Source organism: Manacus vitellinus, unplaced genomic scaffold (assembly GCF_001715985.3).
Source record: "Manacus vitellinus isolate BGI_N305 unplaced genomic scaffold, ASM171598v3 scaffold_25_pilon, whole genome shotgun sequence".
Lineage (NCBI taxonomy): Eukaryota > Metazoa > Chordata > Aves > Passeriformes > Pipridae > Manacus > Manacus vitellinus.
Genome location: NW_021939882.1, coordinates 4,125,065 through 4,144,505, shown reverse-complemented (window position 1 = coordinate 4,144,505; position 19,441 = coordinate 4,125,065). Strand labels below are relative to the sequence as shown.

The following is a 19,441-nucleotide window of genomic DNA, read 5'->3' as shown; positions in this document are numbered from 1 at the left end:
ATTCTTTCCGAGGCAGTGGGGCGGGGGCAGAGGGGGGGAGTCCTTCAGGGTAAAGCAAGAGGCACAGCTGGTTTTCCACTCTTGAAATATCTGGCTGGGTTCACAGCCATGGTGAGCAGGGTGATGTGTTTCAGGTTCTCTGCCCCTCCAGCTTGCTGGAGATCCAGTAACAGCCTTTGGCTCAAGAGAGGTCTCCACCATTTTCCTTGTTGAAGTCCCTCTGCCTTGTGTTTTTTGGCTCCTTGCTCCCCAGTATAACTTCAGCTCTTCATGAAGAATTCCCACAGGAGGGAATAATTTGCAGAGCCCTGTTTCCCTGTTTGTTTGTTTGGAGAGATTAACCCCTCCTGTGGCCTGCCTGCTTTCATACTGCTGGAGACACAAATTCCTTATCAGTCCTTTCCCCAGGCTTTCCTGGCACTTTTCAGTCCTGATGAAGGGCTGGGGCAGAAGGGGCCACACTACATTTCTTTGCAACCCCCTCCCCCCCTTTAGAGCTGCTTCAGCACTGTTTGCTCTGATTAGCCATAGAGGAGTTTGGTTCCTCCAGTCCTGGGAGAATGGAACCTTTCTGGCACCAGAGGAGTTTTCATGGTCAGACAGAATATTTCTAGCGGAGCGTCTCTTTTTCTTTGTAGGTATAAACAGGTTTTTAAGATCCAGCAAAAGCAGGCATAATGTCCTGGAGTCTGGGTGTTTGCACAGGGAGATGTGCCAGGGCAACCATTCTGTATTAGTGCCTTATCTCAGTCCTCTGTTTCCAAAATCAACTTGCTTGACACATTCCCAGGTGATAAATGTTCAGTCCACTCACAGCTTTGTTTGTGTGTATAAAGGACAGTGTATTTTACCACACTTCCTTTGCAATGACTTTCTTGTGCTAGCAGGGCTGGAGGAGACTCACTGCTCTGATTGCTCATGCATAACATTATGTATGTAAAAAAAAAAATCTAATAATCTCTGAGTCCTGGATTTGTGACAAGAGTGAGAAGCTGGTGAAGTGGAGTCTGCAGCAGCACTGACCTTTCAGGCTGATGGAAAGCTCCACTATCAGCAGGATGTGCAGAGTTGCCTCCCCTCACATGTCTTCCCCTTGGTATTCCTCGTGCTGATGTTGAGGTTGAGGCAGGAGCACTGCTGGGAGGCTGTTAGGAGGAAAGTGAGTCTCTGAGGATGTTAGAAACATGGAATGACAGAATGATTTGGGTTGGAAGGGACCTTAAAGATCATCTCATTCCGACCTCTTGCCATGGTCAGGGACACTTTCCATTAGACCATGTTGCTCAGAGCTCCATCCAACCTGGCCTTGAACACTTCCAGGGTTGGGGCAGCCACAGCTACTTCTGGAGCTACAGTGCTAAGTGTTGCAGAGACCAAATGAATAATGCAATGTGTTTCTCTTGTGTTATATAGTCCTTGGCTATGTGAAAAGCCCTGGTGGACAGCACTGTTATTCCCATTTTTAGGTATGGTCTAAGGAAAACATGCCCAGGAAAATGTTGCATCTCACTGACCCAGCAAGTTGCCCATCTTTCCCTTCCAGGAGGGAAGTGGTTTCCTGTGCTCTCTTGCCTTTCAAGTTGAGGATTTATACAGCTGTATTTGGCAGCATTGAAGGGTCTGCAATTATGTTAATTAGGCATTTTGATTAAAATCAGCTTTTTGTTAGAAAATAAACTTCCTTGTTGAAAAATACTAGATTGAGAGCAAATGAAGAGAGGAGCTGGATTTCCTGCTGGTTCATATGCTCCATGCCTGGGCTAATTTAAGATCACTTCAGTTGTGGTGATGTATTTATTCCCCAAACCTATATTATTTTTATTATTATTATTCACTAGCATATGTTTGTTAAACATTTAAATATTCCCACACCCAGAACTTATTTTTTCAGACATTTATAACATACCCACCCATCAGTGATTTCATTTTGGCAGACATAAAACCAAAACAGCTATTCCTTACTACTGCCAACAGAACTAGTGTGATCCATTCATCTTTTTTAAAATCATCATTCAAATAGAATCCTCTGCAGCAAATATGCTGTGACTGCTGATGGAAAGAGAAAACTGTTGATCATTTGCTTGTCTGATGGAAAATAATTGCTAAGGGCAATGAATGGAGCTCTGACCTGGTTGTTGTTCCCAGTCTTTCCAGACAAATTCTGTGTTCCCAGGCTATTCACCCTCAAAATCTAAAAGACAGATTGAATAGAGGGGTGATTTTTTTCACTGTATCATAAGAACCGCCAGACTTGGCTCTCGCAGGCTTTGAGAAGGAATGCACTTCAGAACAGAGCATTTCCCGCCATGAATGTCTCAGCCCCTCGCTGTCAACAGGACATAAATGAGGAGCAATCCTTCTGGTATAAGTTGGTCTGACCCCATGCCTGTCACTGGAGGGCAAGGATAGACCTAGCACTGAGTAGGTTTGCTGTGTGCTCCCTTGGACAGTCTAGTTTCAAAGGCATTCTGCATTAACTGAGCCTAGCAGGAGACTTGGCTCCTCCATAAAGTTCTTGTTCGTTTTCTTTGCCAGCTGAAGTTGGGTTGGCTTAGTTCGTCTCTGCTTAAAAAATGCATTGGCAGGCTGCACAAGTCATGCGTGGTTCAGATCCTGGCCAAGTCAGGGAGAAGCAGAGGAGGGTCACCCAGCCTTGGATTTAAAATTGCGATAAGCATGTGGCCATTTTCCCATGTCCTGTTCTTGGGCAGCTTGGTAAGATCCAGCTTCTGGCTTGAGCAATGCCACAGCTCCTGTGAAGGCTCACAGTAAGGGCTGAAGCCATGGTGTGACTCTCCAGAGTGCTTTTCCCTGTTCTCATGTTGCTTGCAAAGAGGGTGTGCTGGTATTTGGTTATGATGGGAGTTTGGGTTCTGGTTTGCCCCTTGGTGACCTCTTTGATGCATGAAGGGGTTGCATGGATGGGCACGTTGCTTTCCCTGCATTCAGGGGTGGGATTGGAAACCCAAGCAGGGACAAAAAGAGATGAGAGTTTCCTGTGATATTGGAGAACTGTCAGGAAGAACTTGAGGGGACTCCATTACCACCCATCTCCCCAAAAAGGAGTTTTCCAGGTGATTGTGTTGCAAAGCAGTGCCAGTTCCTGGTGCTCTGGGAAGTGGTCTGAAATCCTACCACATACCAAGCCTTCTGATCACGAGTCTCTACCTGTATCTGTTTCACTGTCTGCTAATGGCTTTTGTCTCCTTAAATGCCTGAGAATCTGTTCCCTCTGAGAGCAGCTTGAAGCATTTAGGACTCATTAGACTTCAAAGGCAAGAGGCCCTACCACAAGCCAGAGGGAAGGAAACAGAGTGGCAAGAGGATCCCATTAATGGAGAACAAAAATAAACCCCAGACAGGAAGGAAAATTCTATAGGTCTGACTCAGAGCTGCAGTCCCGACACAGTGGCTTTGACGACCAGTTTGTCACAGGAGTGACACAGAGAGAAACCCTCTGGTTTGGCTGCTGCCCACACTAGACCTGGATGCCCTGAGCAAGCTGGGAGCCTTCAGCAAGGGTCCCACCTGCACTGGTAGCTGCAGGGATGTCATTTGCCAGGAATATTGTCCTCCCAGTACTTGCACGCCAGCAAGCTGTGAGGTATCAGGCATGTGCTTGGATGGGGGCTACTCCTCCATCATCACCACACTGGCAAGAGACCATGGGGATGCAGTTTGCTGGTAATTGTTTCCTCCTCTCTCTCCTTGAACATGCTTGCCACTTTAAATGTGCTTTATTCTGACAAGGTGTTTAATCTATGGGAGGGAATAGGCTTTTTTTTTTGAGCTCTGGTGCTTTTGTCAAGAAGAGGACACACAGGAAATAGGTCCTGACAGAGTGATTCAATAGAGTTGTGCATGGGTGTTGTGCTGACCTGCTCTTCTCTCTCCATCTCTCCTATTTCAGGGAAGATCCTCTTCCGCCGGAGTCACATCCGTGATGTTGCAGTCAAGCGCCTGATACCTATTGATGAATATTGCAAGGTAAGGGCAGGTTTCTTATATCCACCAAAGATGAACCCAACCTGATCGAGCTCGATCCTGATTGACTGATACTATATAATGTTGTGCCAGTGCTGGGAGAACAGGGAGTGTGGGTTATCCACTGCTATCAAACCCTTCCTTTGATGAAAACCCACATGAAAACATTCACTTTTCACTCCTCATGAAATGCAGAGGGCTTGCACACGCTGCTGGGCTTTCCCTTTCTCTTCTCCTTTCCTAAGATGTGTTGGTATTTGTCTGGTATAAACCAGAACCAGCTTTCCAGATGGGCTGGAAAGGACCTGGCTGTGTCCTGTCTGGTACAGGCGGTTTGGAGCGAAATTCTTGTGCGCAGGACTAGGCTTGTAGGACTCAGCTCCTCAGGGAGCCTTTCCCATCTGTTGGGAACATACCTCCTGTTTTATGTAGAAGACAGCACTTTCTTGGTGGGATGGTTCCAAACTGGGATGTAAACTCCTGTTACTGGTTACATAAACCAGTTATTTACGCAGGAGTGAGATGAGTTGTACCTGAAGAAAATTATTGGAAGCCAACAGAGATGAGACTGAGACGATTTGTTCCATACTCTTAAAGAATATAAAACTAGACTTAAATTTAAGGGAAATTGTGATTTTAGGGCATTTTTTTTTGGTGGGGGGAAACAAAATACCAAAGTCCATAAAAAATTATTTTTCCACAAATAAAGTATGCCAGATCTCATCATGCTGAAGAAGGACATTAGTACTTGCAGCAGCTATGAAATGGCCTGAAGGTAGGACTGGTACCTCCAAAATCCAGTCTGAATGCTGTTGAAAACATATACAAAGACTGCAAAACCTAAGGGAGGAGATGAGAAAATGGTGAAATATCCATTGCATTCCTTAGACACAGGAGGTGTGGAAGTGACTGTGTCCTGGGACTTTGCATGGTGGGAGAGGCTGTGGGTTTTGGGACTTGGCCAGACCTATGGAATGGATTTCGTGGCTGGAATAACAAGTACAAGGATAAAGGTGAATTAGTAAATGCATCTTGACAGCTCTGCAGTGGGGCTGCAGATGAAAAAACACTGCAGGCCAGGAGAGCAGGTGAGAGCGGAGTGATGGAGATGTACAAGGTGTGCTTGGAGCTGTCGGGGGGGAAGCTGATGGTGCAAGTAACTGCTTGATTCCATCCAGGCATGATCAGCCCCTTGTCTTGTGAGTCACTGAAATGTGTCAGCTGCATAGAGACGCGCACAACCGTAAATTTAATTTTTGGGAAGAAAAAGTCCCTAAGTGATAAGATGCTGCTGCTGACTCTTTCAGAACGATGCCATTAATGGCATAAAATATAATGAATCCATTTGACTTAACAACTGGAACATAATGGCTGATGTTATATGACCCACTTAGGGAGCTGTGCTCTCCTCCTCCTGTTAATGCATTACCAAGGAATACTGTGCTCGCCGTGGCCTTCCAGTTGCTGCTGCTTAACCGTAAAGCAGCTGAGTTGAGGGTGGGTGTGGGACCAAGGAAAGGCTGCAGAGATGCAGAATGAGCAAGGAATTATCAGGAGCAGGAAGATGTCCCTGCTTGGGCACGTCATGCTGCAGATCGCAGGGGCAGTGTCCCAGTCCCTTGCTGCCATGTCTGTCATTGGAGGTGGATGTTGCTCTTGCTTGGAGGGTGGTGGCACAGAACAGAAATGCAAAATGTCTCCTCCAGCTTTAGCCCTGCTGAGGGAGAGTTGAGGCTCAGGTGCTTATGTTGAGAACATGTTCCCACAGAAGAAATTTTTGCTTTGTTGCCATCTGCTGCCAGGGAAGTAGAGTGTCTTTGTTCCCTGCGAGAGCCCTGGACAGGTGGGTGAAATCTGGGGTAGAAGCAGGGAAAAGGAGCAAGGGAGAGAACCATTGATTCCCAAGGCAGTGTTTTTGCTGGAGGGCTCTGTTTCAGGTCCCACCATACTAAAAGTTGTGCAATTTAAGATAAGGTGCAGGAAAAGCAGCAAAAGAATCAGAGCAACTGGTAAAAGCAGTCATTTGCTAAATGAGACTTCAAACAACCATAGGAATAACAAGGAGGGGGACTGAGGGTCTGTCCCATTTCTCTGGTTTGTTCTCTTTGTGTTCTACATCTATTGGTCTTTTTCCTGGTGTGGGAACTGCCTTCCTTCTGTCTCAAGGATTTTGAGAAAGTGTTATTGGAGAGTTGAGGAAGGAGCTGCAATGCTGTGGTGCTCTACCCCAAAGAGACAGGGTGGACCACTAAAAATGTCACTGCCAGAGAATAATCTTTTCTCACTCCCTGGAAAATGGATTTCGATGCAACAAGGATTTTCTGTCTTTGGTCAGTAGCCTCTCTCCTCAGGCTTGCAGGCAACAGTGTGGGTGAGGTGACTTGCTGTGCCTCCAACACCATGGACTGAAGCCATGTTCTGATGGCCCTCCATAGTTCACTCCTTTGGGTGGCAGAGCCAGAGGTGGGACAGACATCATGCTATTTGTGACACTGATTTAGTGGCCATAGCTGCTGTAGACCATGGCCAGCTGGATTGCAGGGTGGCCTGCTTGACTCAGCCACCACTGTACCAGCAGAGTCAGCTCGGGGTGGGCTTCCTTCAGAATGTCCTGGGAAACAAGCTATGGGGTCTTGTCTTTCCTCCTTCCAGCACAAGGTGTTTTCTGTGATAATCCCCTGCTTTCAGAGGACATGGAGCCTTCTCTAGGCCACAAAATCGGAGTGATTTTGGCATGGGAGAATTGCATAGATCATGGGATGCTGGAACTGGGGAGTGGTACCATGTGGGAATGGCGAGCGATACCACATGGGAATGGCATCCATGCAAAACTTGATCTTTGAATAGCCCTTCCCTGGACCCAAAAGCCGTGGAGTGAGTAGTTTTCTCTCTCCTGTCTCTCACATGATCTTGTTCGCATCTGGCCCATGATTAGTGGTCTGACTGTCTGCTGTGCTGGCAGTGAGTGACTGTCTGCTGAATGGCTGGAAGGGCTTTTAGGGGCCAGCAGTTAGGTCAATATGTAGCCACATCTGATCTGTGTGGTAACCCTGGGGCTTTGCAGATGTGGCTTTGTCTCCAATGCAGCAATGAGTGGAGGTTTGGTTGCCCACACTGCTGTCACGAGACTGCTGTGACAGCACGTAGAGGGGAGTGGGAATTATACAGAAAATTGGTTAAACATCTGCTCCAGTTTGGGCTGCAGCACTGCTCCCTGATTTCAAATGGTCCCTATTTTAATTGCATCGGGTTCTTTTACTTATTGCAGTTGCCATCATCTGTGACTCCATTCCCTTGCACAAGCAGAGGGCAGGCAGGGCTCTCTGCCAGGCAGCTACCATCCTGCAAAGCTCTCATTGCAGCCCATGGAAAGGACCTGCAAGAGCTCTGGCCAAGGCAAATATTGCTGCCCCAGCCTCTGCCCCCAGCCCCCCCAGCCAGACCCACTTTCATTCTGCAAGTCCCACTATTGAATCTTTTTTGCAACAGGCTTCCTCAGAGGGAAAGGAGAAAAGTAGAGGCAGTTTGTATCTCCTGCCATTCCACAGCAGCATAGTGGCCTTCCAGCCCTTGCCCTGATGAGCTGGTGTCCGTGCTTTTGCCTCCTGTTCTTCTCTCCCTGCCTCTTCCCAAGCTGCCATTGCCCAGCGGAGCATTTTTGGGATGTACTGGTCAGGGCTGATGGCACTGGGAGTTTGCCACATGTAAACTGCCCAGCCTTTCCCAAGGATAACAGCTCCATGCCCCCAGCATGGCTGGGAAACTGAGCTCTGCCACGGTCAGAAGGCTGGATGCCAGGATGGACATCCCTGTGGCTCTTACCCTGCAAGGGAACATCTGCCCAAAAGGCTGGAGCTGGGCTAGGCAGGGCCTGAGCAGTCTCTGATTATTCTCCTTTAGTCTTGCGTGTGGTGAGTGTAACTGGGGGGGCTCCCTGGGTCTTGCTCCACTTTGGTGTGTGTTTGCTGTAGCTCTCCCCAGCCTGGCTCTGTGCTCCCGTGTGCAGGAACCATGTGAATGCCAAGCTGGATGCCATGTCCCTGGCCCCTGTGCTCCGAGGGCCTGTCCTCACCCAGCCTCTTGCACAACCTTGATGCTTCCCATCACTGTTGTCTCTGTTTCCTCCTCAGGCTCTGATCCAGCTGCCTCCCTACATCTCCCAGTGTGAGGAGGTTCTCCAATTCTTTGAGACGCGACCTGATGACTTGACACCCCCCAAAGAGTAAGTTGGTTGGGCAGCTGCTACCTCTGGGATGGTGAGGAAACACAAACTGCCTTGAACTTGTTGATATCTGTGAGTCTGACGTTCATCAACTATTCCCCCACAAGTCACAGATCTGGGATTAGGAGACTTTCTTGGAGAGGGAGCATGGGCTGTGCAGCTCAAGGTGGACACCTCTGACCAATCAGACAACTCCTGTCTTAGCCTTCTCCAGTGGGGAAGTGGAAACACTTCTCTGGGACCCCATGAAGTGCTGGTCTCCTCCTGAGCCACTTCCTACCCGCAAGTACCTGTTTCAGAAACATGGTCAATCTGAAAAGCCTCATTTCACATGGTTACTAAGGATCTCTGCCCTGTTTGAAGGGCTCTTTCCCTTAGCCAGGTCCAGGAGCCCCATCCATATCAACGCTCCGGAGCCTTTCCATGCAAACCAAGGAACATTTGCAGGGAATTTTGCGTCCCTTACGCAACTCTGTGTGGTTATAAGTCTTGTGACTATGAGCTGCTTTGGCCAGGAGCCACCCATCTCTTACTAATCACAAGCAGCATAAATCTGAGCAGCCGCCTCCATCTCCTGCTATGCTGCTCTCTTTTTATGCTGCATGTGACACGGTGCATGGCTCTACCAGGGCTTGAGCAATGGAGGAGGCCTGATTAATTGTGAGAGAAAAGGCAGTAAATTGATTTGACAGCACTCTGTATTGGAAGGGTGTGGAGGTAGATAAAGGCATTTTGTTTTTGTCTTCTGAGAAGCGACTGAGCCTGTCAGGTCTCCAGCTAAGTATCATGCTTGTGTGGACTGTATCTTCTCTCTGGGTTTTTGATTATTTTTGTTCCTTCTCACAATTTCCCCTTCCCCCACCCCTGCTTTCCTCCTTTGGCTCCTGTTACTTTTTGCCTGGCCTGTCATCATTCCTCCTGCAGCTCGTGGTCACTGATGAGATTGGTCTGAGGGCCCCAGAGCCCATTAACTAATTGCTTGCTGTCAGCTGACGCCGTCATCCATCCTGCCCGGCCATTGCTGACCACTTAACCTTCCACCCCATTGGTCATCCCTCAGGGAAGGCGTCACCTCAGGGACAAGCGAGAGACACAGGAGAAAGATGAGTTTGCCAAGGACATCGGGGGGGAGGGTATCATGGGGGTTAACAGCCCCTGGGGCTGTTTTGGGATGTGGGGTGCTGCCTGTGCATGGGTCTTTGAGCCCTGAGTGAGGGTGGTGAGCTGCTTTGCAATAGGAGTCAGCTTTGGAACCTGCTTGTAGCTGAGGCACCTTCATCCACAGTGGAATTAAGGGCTGCTTCAGTTTTGCACCCACTTTCCTCACCTTTATTTTGTCTAATAGGCTGAGCCAGAAACCAGGCAGGGTGTGGGCTGTGGCCAGAACAAGGAGCATATTCCAATGTGGAGGGAGATGTATGGCTGCTGAGCAGCAGCCCCAGAGTGGTGCAGCTCTGTGCCTGGCTGTGTTTGAAGCTGTAGCCATGTCCCTCATCATCTCCCTGGTTTGGTCTCAGAAACAAGGGGAGCCAGATGCACCAGCCCGAAACCAAATCCCAAGCACATGTTTGTGTTGTGGGATCCATCCTCAGGGACATCCCACAGCATCCTATAGCACCACTTGGCAGCTCCTGGGTGCAGAACTACTCTGTGTTGTGTGAGTGTTCAGCCTTTGCAGTTCTTGGTGGGCGAGCAGGTGATGCACCACTGAATCCAGTGGTAGTCATGCCTCCCCCTTGTCTGCTCCTCTCCAGGGAGGGCAGGCAAGCTTGCAGCACACAGAAGGACTTACTGGGTGGCTCTTTTCTGTCTGCTTCCAGCAGCAAAACGCTACAGCATCTCAAGGACATCTCTATTGTGTTCCCCATCCCATTCTGAATGCCAGAGGGGTATTTATTAGCTACAATACAAAATGCTAATTAATAAAAGTCCTTGACTCTCTCTCCTCTGGAGAGATTGGTGGGAGCCTGTTCCTGAGCCCCGAGTGCTGGCAGGTCGCCAGGTTACCAGTAACGAGATGGGAGCTGTGATAGACGGCTGGGCTGGATCAGACGTGATGGCGTGTCTGGGGTTTGGCCGGATGTCATCATTCATCCAGCAGATAAATACTTTTCTCCGGGAATTTGAAAGGGAGCCAGGCCATGAACGGAGTGGGGAAAAAAAAAAAAAAAAGGGAAGATTTTTATGTTGGGTGGTTGAAAGGCGGGAATGAGGGAGGGTAAAAGGACTGGTCAGCACGCTCGGTGCCAAGCCAAGCAGCCACTCTCAGGGCTCCATGGGTGGGAGCCTTTGCTCTCTGTCCTCTCCCTTGGCTTCCCTGGTTGACACCTCTGGTCCCAGCATGCCCACAAGAGTGGCAGCTGGTGGCACTGAAGGGGATGTGCCTTTGAGTGCTGATGGATGTGCCTTTGAATGCTGTTTTGTCTGGGATGCAGGTGAGGGTCCCCTTGACTTGCATCACCCCAGGATGTCAAACCCCTTTCAGGGGCCACAGCTGACTGCAGTCTGTGGAGCTCTGATTTAGCTGCAAAGGGTGAATTTAGTCCTTGGATCTGGCAGTGTCTGGGAAAGGAAAGAGGAGGTTGGACAGCCCATGCATTTGTCTCCAGGCCCCTGTGGTGTCTGCTTTCCCCAGCACTGGAGCTCTCTCTGGGCCAAGCCAGGGCTCTCTGCTTTCCTGCAGTGCAGCTCCCTTCAGTGTCCCTGTGCTGGTGTTGGGAGCACCAACACAAACAGGTCACTGCTGGATCCCATCCCTGTAAGCTGAGTTCCTTAGCCCTTCTCAATCTCTTGCCTGCTCTGCAAGCTCCAGCCTGTCCTGTGGAGAGGGAAAGGGTCAAATACTGACTTTGTGCCTCCTTCTTCCACCATCACTACTAGTTGTGTGGGACATTACAGCCAAAAGTGGAGTTGAGACAGGAGTCTCCAGCAGTTGGAGGGTGGAAGAGGGAAGTGAAGCCCTTCCTCTATCCCCTCTTTCCTCATCCCCAACTTTCCTGTGTACTCCTGCCCGGACAGACCACTTCAAACAGGAAAGCAGACAGAGATTGCAGTTTTTCCACTGGCAGTGACAACTGGTGGCTTTTGTGATGTGGATCCCTGTCCAGCAAGCTCTGGACTGGGATAACTCAACAGCTTCTGCCCAGTGGTTTGTCAGTGAGGCTGAATTTGGAAGAAATTTGGAAGAGCTGACTCTACTGAGCAATGCAAAGGGGGCAGGGGAAGAAAGAGAAGAGAAATGGTTATGGAAAAAGAAATCTCCAGAAAGTTGCAGTCTGGGGGGATGTGGGATTTTTCTCCTCAGTGTTGGATGGAATCCCTATATTTTCAAAGAAGAGGAGTCATCAAATTCCTGCTCCCCACATATCTCAGCAGGTCTGACCAACAGCAGGATGTCCGGCTGTTGAGGTGGGAAGTTGCTGTGCATACCCCCCTTACCTCCCACCCGCCCTTTTTCAATTTGAAGCTGTTTTTAACCGCAGCAGAGAGTTTCTGGAATAAGGCTGGGGAAGTCTGAATGGCTGGGCACAAAGCCACTGCTGAGTCAAGGCATTCAGCTGCTCACTCTCCTCGCCAGCTGAATTTCGGCTGTGCAACATGAGGGAGCCCAGGTTAACTCTGTAGTAAACAATACAATAGTAGTTATTAATAAGTTATTAATATTCCTGAGTAGTTATTTAACCATTCCCCACAGTTACAAGTGGGATTTGGTGGGGAAGGAGCCGTCTTGGAGGAGCTTCCCAGAGGCTGGTGACAGGAGAAACCTCTCGAATTTAAAGCATCTTTCATTATTTTCTTTTTGGTAGTTGAGCAGCCCATCAGGTATAAGACACTTAAAGTTACTGGTTTGAACCTTTTGGATTGTGAACCCTTTTTTTTTTTTCCAGTGGGGGCACAGGCACAGCTTTTAAAAACTATTTTCTTCCTTTCTGTATGCCTGGGTATCCTCTGAGCTCACATCCATAACATGCCTTCCTGCTCTTTCTGCCAAACAGCCCGTGGCTGGAGGGAGAGGATTTTGAGGCGTTTCAAGGGCAGTTCAGCTCTGCTGCTGTGTATGTTTTCTTTGCTGGGGTGGAGGACCAAGTGCAGAGGGAGTAACCCTGCTCCTCCCTGCCAGGGAAAGCATCACTGGAGGGAGCAGGGGATGGGCAGGACCCAGGGTTCAGCTGAATCCCAGCTGCTGCTGAATCAGCAAAGGGCTCTCAGTGCCGGGGGCTGCCTGTGCCATCCGGGCTGGAAGGTGCCTGGAAATGAGGTGAGAGCTGACCAGATGAGGAAAGGGTGTGCTGCTAATGAGGTTATTCCTGCAGCAGCCTCACTTTGTCAGTAACCCCTCGAAGCCCTGGTGCTGTGCAGTGATGTGGGGGTGGCACTGGCAGTCACAGTAGGAGATTGCTTCCCACATGGAGACTGACAGGGAATCCGGGCAGGCACCAGCCCAAATAAATCAGGGAAGGGAGAACTGGGCTAAAAGGAGTCTCAGGCCTGATGTGATCTGACTGGGCCAACTTGTCTCTCGTACGGGGAAGGACATCGATCTGTTGGAGCTAGTCCAGAGGAAACCACCAAGATGTTTAGAGGGATGGAGCACCTCTCCTATGAGGAAAGGCTGAGAGAACTGTGTTTGTTCAGCCTGGAAAAGAGAAGGAAGGCTTCAGGCTGACCTAATTGTGGCCTCCCAGTACCTGAAGGGAGCCTACAGGAAAGATGGAGAGAGACTATTTACAAGGGCCTGGAATGACAGGACAAGGGGGAATGGCTTCAAACTGACAGAGAGTAGGTTTAGATTGGATATTAGGAAGAAGTTTTTTCCTGTGAGGGTGGTGAGGCCCTGGCACAGGTTGCCCAGAGAAGCTGTGGCTGCCCCGTCCCTGGAAGTGTTCAAGGCCAGGTTGGATGGGGCTTGGAGCAACCTGGTCTAGTGGAAGGTGTCCCTGCCCATGGCAGAGGGTTGGAATGAGATGATCCTTAAGGTCCCTTCCAACCCAAACCATTTTGTGATTCTATGAAAGGTCCTGCTTAGGACCATAGTACTGACAGCCATTGTGGGTAAAAGATTTGTGTTTGGTCCAAAGTGTCAGAAGAGGATGATTGACAAAAGCATATTTCCATCATTAAAACAGGGAGAAAATCTGTTCCTTTCCCTCATTTCCATAAATTGGAAGTGCAGACTTGTAGCCAGTATCTTCCTTAAGCAAATCTCTTTTCTTCCTGCTTCCCTGTAGCTTTTTGTGTGCTTACCTTTCCTTGTAGTTGAGCTGTGCCAGGAGCAAAAGTTTTCCTTGTCACCTTTGTGTGGTGTTTGGGGAGTAATAGGGGCATGAACTAGAAGAAGAGGAGGCTCAGGTCCCTACTCCAGGATGGAGTGACTGCCCCATGGAGGAAGCCATTCCAGGAGCTTTTGCTGGTCAACTAGAGATCCATGCATTGATGGCTTTTGGTTTGGATACTTGCTGGCTTGTGGCTTTTGGGTCGTGCCCTGCTATCCAGACAAATTACAGCTTGTGTACTGAACTGTTTGTTTCACAGTTCTCCTGATGCCTACGTGCAGATTCACCAGGATCTCAGCTCCAAAATAGCCATCTCCTTCCCTTTCTGCTGAGAACTATCTTTCCTAGATGACAACAGACAGAAATATCAGAGGGGTTGAATCCATTCTGCAAAAATACGCTTTGTGCCAGTTGCATGGGCAGAGCACTTGGTTTTCTGTGCTAACAGAGCAGGTTTCTGAGCCTGAGGGCTCAGCTTGGCTGATTCTCCAGTGGTTAAACACAGGGGCAGCCCTGGCACTGGAGTGTGGGGACAGGGGCTCCATTCAGAGCTCACTGGAGCGTTTGCTAAACATCAGTTCTCCCAAACAGGAGCTCTGTTGTACCCCCATTTCTCAGTCTCTCTTGCCTGCATAAATTTTTCTAATATCTCCAAGCTTGCTGAATACTTAGAAGATGAACTACCTCCTGATAGCTATTTTGGTAACCTTACTGTATTCCAGAAGGAATTTTTTCTTTACTAAGAGAGGGTTTTTTTATGCGGGAGATGTTTTCTGGGAATGCTGACCTCAGATCCATCTCATCTTGATGTGGCTCCTGTGTGGTTTTGCAGCAGCTGGAGTTATTTTCCTTCTGTTAGTGTTCCACTGTCCTTCACCTATTCCATGAGCTCACTGAGGCCAGGGCTGTGGGGCATCAGGGATGGTGCTGAGGTCCCTGAGCCACATGTTGGGGCACCTTCCTCTCGTGAGTCCCGCTGCAAGGTGGGCTTTTCTACATGGCAGCCTCAGGGCCACCTGCAGCTCAGGGCCCTTCCTGGCCTAGCAGCCACCAAACATGCCTTAGAAAAGAGTTTAAAGCCAAGCAAGCCTGTAACAACTCTTCTTCATCACTGTTCTAGCCTTTAGGGTTTACCTGGTTTTATAATTAATGACTTAATTAACATTTCTTGCCTGAATTATGACCCTGTAAGACCATGCAGACTTTCAGTGTCCCCAGCATCCTGCAGTAAATAGTTTAACAGTTCACTTACATATTGTTGAAGAACAAAATCTTTGTGTTTGTTCTCAACCTGCCTCCCAGGCTCTCCACTTTGCCTCACACCCTTGCTGAACCCTTGTGCTCCCCACCTCACTTCTTCCCATCACTGGATCCAGAGGGATGCTGTCTGATACACTAGAGAAGATGCTTGAGAAACCTGACCCTCTTTTTCTAAAAAGAAAAAAAAAAGTGCCATGAGGAGTATTAATTGGTGCTAAGAGTTCTCCATGTGGAGAAGTTTCCTTTCAGGATTGCTCCAGGGGATTATTAGGTTCTTGAAGGACACTGAACTGAGCCCACTGAGACTGTCCTGTTGGCTCAGAGCTTTAAGTGAGACTCCAGGCACATAGGAACCCTTGCCATCAGTGGGAATGTTATGGGAAGCAGCTGGAGAACCATTCCTGAGTTTTAGCACCTGGGAAGCTCTGTGGGGCTGGTTGGTGGCACACAGCCATAGCTGTGTATTGGTGCCTTGTAATTGTGCTGTGGCTGCTGATTCATCTGCACAGCCTGGCTGGTGTGGGGGTTGGAGCTAAATGAGTTTTACAGTGGAAGGCAAAGTGGCCTTTCCTTCCCTTCTTCTGGAGCCTCCAGTTTCCAGGAAGCCGTGCCTGCAAGCTCTGGTGCGTGACTTTCTCTGGTCCACTGGGATCGGGGAGGAGGAGATGCTGCCGGGAGTTTATTGCTGTTTCCTGTCTTGTCTGAGCTCTTGTCCTCTCTGAGGTGGTGGGCTGAGGCTGCTGGTCTTCAGACCTGCAGCTCTTTGTAACCCTGCCAGGAACAACCCAGCAGCAAAGTGAAATTGCAGCTCCTTCCTTGCCCCCTCACTCAGACGGAGCAGCCGGTGAAAGGAAACAGGGGGATGAGTTACAGTAATAGGTTTAGCAGAAGGCAGGGGAAAAACAACAGTTATTTCCATCAGCACCCTGCAGTCAGCATGAGGGTGCCATGCCCACCTGCTGTTCTCCAGTGGGTTCATCTGGCCTTGCTTTGCCTCCCTTCCCTGCTGTACCATTGAACTGGGATGAATTTAATGGGGCTTATTAATAAACTTTAATTTAGTTCTGCAATGCAGTCTCTCTATAGAAATAGAGAGTCTTTGGGATGCTCTGTCCAGTAGATTCCTCCATTGGTCTCTGTACCTGGGACATGGCATTCAGGTCTTTGCACAGTCTGTGATCTCTGAACTCAACAGTCTACAGTTTCTAGATAACAATGTCCCATTTGTTTCTGGTCCAACTTCGTTGCATTTCATTTAATTTTATTGATACCTCCATGGATGAGTACCAGAGGTTTAAGGTGCAGAGGGAGAGAGGGACTGGGAGGAGAAGGCATTGCCAGCAGAACACATTCCCAGGATGGGTGAGCCCTAAAGGCAGCCAAGTCCCCACATCACCCTGTGACTCTAGGGGAATAAAATGACTACAGCTAATTACAGTCTAAAAATGCAGGTAAGCTTGAAAGAGAATGAAGCATAGCCCAGCTCTGGCTTTCTCACTGAGCATGGAGGGATTTCTCTGCATAGCCTGAAAACAGGGAGGGAGGGAGAGTTTTGCCAGTGGACATGATAAGCAGATGAAGGGGCTCCTGCAGTCCATCTGGGGTGGTCCAGCCAATTTTCCAAGCAGTGGTCAGGCAGCTCAAAGTCTGAGGAGAGTCCTCTTACCACCAGGTGAATGTTTTCCTCCTTGGAAACTCTAGTCCCTACGCTATGCTTGTTACTGCTCCTGGAAGTAACAAGACTCAATGTATTATCTCCTGGTACCAGAATATTTTGCCTTGGTCAGATGGTCTTGACCATTCACACGTGTGAGTCTGAGGAGTGGGGAGAGCAATGTCTTCTGTAAGTGAAGAGGGAACTGGTAACCATCAGCCCACGCTACCACAGCATTTTGAGGCCAGAGTGGTGAATTATGTGAAAGTGCTGAGAGCCCTTTTGTGGCAGCATGGACTGCTGTGGCTGAGCTGGGAACAGGGCTGGTCCATTTGTTTGGATTTCAGGCTGGTTGGGTGTCTTAGTTTGTTACTCGGAGGTTTTTTAGGTTTTTCTGGGCCCATATTTTCCTTGGTTTGGATTTCATTGTGCCTGCAGAGAGTTGTGTTTGTGCCCTGGTTTTGAGGCTGTTCAGCAACCATGTTTCTTGGCAACATTCAGATCAGAGAAGGGACCCAGGACCAGTAGTTTCTAAGCCATCTCATCAGTGGTGCGGTCAGCGGGCCAGCCAAAGTGAGAGGACTTGGGCTGAAGCTCCCCCATTGCCTCCTCACAACCACCAATAGCTCCTGCTTGCTCTGTCCTGAAGGCTGCACAGCCCTGGTGTTCATCCTTTCAACAACACTTTAATGACTTGTCCTGTTTTGGGGTATAAATGATTTCCCCTTTCTCTTCACTCCCCAACCTTGTCCCTGAGAGAAGCATGGGACATGGAGGAACTCTAGTATTTCCCTCTTTGTCTGTTTTCAAACTGGCACCCACTTCTGTGGGAGCTGTGGTTTGTGCTGGGAGCAGTTTTGGGGGTTTTGGCTTCCCTAGCTCCTGACTGCTGCCTTATCATCCCAATCCACCCACCTTCACCAAGTGACATGGTGGGAGTCGTAGCTGTCAGACCAAGCCACCAAGGAGGCCAGGCCAGAAACCCAGGCTTCCCCTGGGAAAGACAAAACATTAAATTACTAAATGAAAGGAGAGGAGAGATGGGCTTTTTGCAGGGTGGGTGGTGCCCCATGTCACCCGTGGAGACATTAGCTGGTTGAGGGAGGTCAGTGGCCCCACCAGGGCCAAGCACTGCTGTGCTTTCCTGGGTGGTTTGTCACTTGACCAACAACCCAATTGCCCCATCCCTCTGCTGATGCTCTTCCTTCTCTTTTTCAGGGAGCCCATTGGAAAGAAGAGGTCTGGTAAGGACTCCTTTCCTCTCTGCTGGTTACACCAACTCCTCCTTTCACCCACAGCTGTGGTCTCCTGGAGCAGGGCAAGGGCCTGGCCCCATGGCAAGACAAACCCCTGCTTTGCTCCCCTGTGGGACTTCCCAGCACAGTGTGTCCCCTCCATCCACCTGGGATTTCACTGCAGCCTCCAAGTCCTGATCCCATGTCCCCTGTGCCTCCCGTGGCGCTCCCAAAGGTGGGTTAGATGCCCACAGCTCTCCACACTGTGCTGGCCTCCCCTTTCAATCATTAATTGAGCTGTTGCCACCATTGCTGCCGCCCCCAGGTTCATTTCCCTCCCCGCCTCATGCCTTGTCTCCCGTTCGTTTTGTTCCTCATCAGGGTTTATCCAGAGAACGGCCTCTTTCCTGCAGAGAGGTACTAACAGCTGCTCGCTGCCCGGCCCTTGCTCTTGCTTTGCCTTTCTCTGGGGGGACACCTGCTCAGGCTGGGTGGGCAAGACCCTTGCAAGAGGCTGTCACATCCCTGGTAGCTTTCTGTGGTGGCTGGTGGACACGGGGCAGTAGTGGAGCCGAGGTCCGGCGGGCTGGGGCTGGGGCTTGGCTCTTGGTGCAGGGGATGTGCCACAGGTCCTAGGTGAAGGTCTGCAGGGATGGGGATGCAAAATTTCAAAAATCCAGAGGAATGTCTGAGCTGCCTTGTGATCAGTGTGAGGTGGAAAGTCTCCCAATGCAGCAATAGGTCCTGCTTTGTGATGGCACTGGCTTTGGGAAGAGAGTTGGGGCTGGGATACTTTACCCCTGCTCCTCATAGAGGGAAACATCTCTGAAATAAACCCTAGTTGGTGTATTTTAGCCTATAGAGAGGAGAAGGAGAGAGGAGTGGATGAGCCTTTGATCTGTGGATTAAGGAGGCATCTTTCTGAAGCTGCAGATTTAAAAATAGTGTGAGGTTCCTTGGGAAAGAAGTTCTGTGCCTTGGCTGGATGGAGATTCTTCTGAAATAGGTGGTGGAAAGGATTTTGGCCAGAGAGTTGGCACTGCCATAAGCTGTGTAAGCAAATTCACCTGTAGATGAGTGGGTTCCTCTTGGAGGAGAGAGAAGTACAGGGGAGACTCAAAGACTTGTTTCCGCTTTTTTTCCACTGGAGCTGCAGGTCATCCCTCCTTCAAGAGCTTATGGTGTCCCAGTGTCTTAACTGAGACTAGCTGTAGGAGGATGCACGTGGAAAGCTCTGATGTTGTTGACTTGAACAGTGGCTCCTGGTTTTGGTCTGTTCTCACAGGCAGGTCATAGTTGGGTGCTCTCTTGATGGACTAACAGGGTTTTACGAATGGGGTTAAATCTTTGGACAACATTTTCTCCTCAAACTCTGACTGCTCTCTGTCAAAGCAGGACATTGGGATGGTCATTTTAAAGCTCTCATGGGCCATTTGCAAGCACAGACTGCAGTACTGGCTTTCTTGCTCTGAAGTGAATCTTCACCTAGCTTTGGAGGCAGAGAGAAGCATCTGGCTGTGGGTGGGAACAAAAAAAGACTGCAAATATTTTCCTTCTCCTGTTTTGATGAAACAAATATAAAACAAAGATACAGTCTCCCTCATCTTGAAACCTTCTCTTGTGTGCTGCCTCAGCAGGAACATTTGGTGAGTAAGGGAAGAGTGTTGTGTTTCCCTATGAGATCAATATGGGCTTAGGTCACTTTTACTTCTGTTCACTTACATAGGCAAGAGAAGAGAAGGCCTCTCTAGGGTTGAGAAGAAGAGGAAGAAAATTTCTGCTGCCTAACTCAGTTCTTTGAGGGCAAAATTCA

At 49.2% G+C, this 19,441-nt stretch overlaps 1 protein-coding gene across 1 annotated transcript in view; it reads left to right on the top strand.

Moving 5' to 3' along the window:
- SH3PXD2B (SH3 and PX domains 2B) overlaps positions 1-19,441 on the top strand; it is a 56,917-nt gene that overhangs the window by 22,178 nt on the left and 15,298 nt on the right. The window contains exons 3-5 of the mRNA XM_029960299.1: positions 3,911-3,987; positions 8,115-8,206; positions 17,612-17,637. Coding sequence (XP_029816159.1) covers positions 3,911-3,987; positions 8,115-8,206; positions 17,612-17,637 — 195 coding nt within the window. The remainder of the gene's footprint in view (positions 1-3,910; positions 3,988-8,114; positions 8,207-17,611; positions 17,638-19,441) is intronic.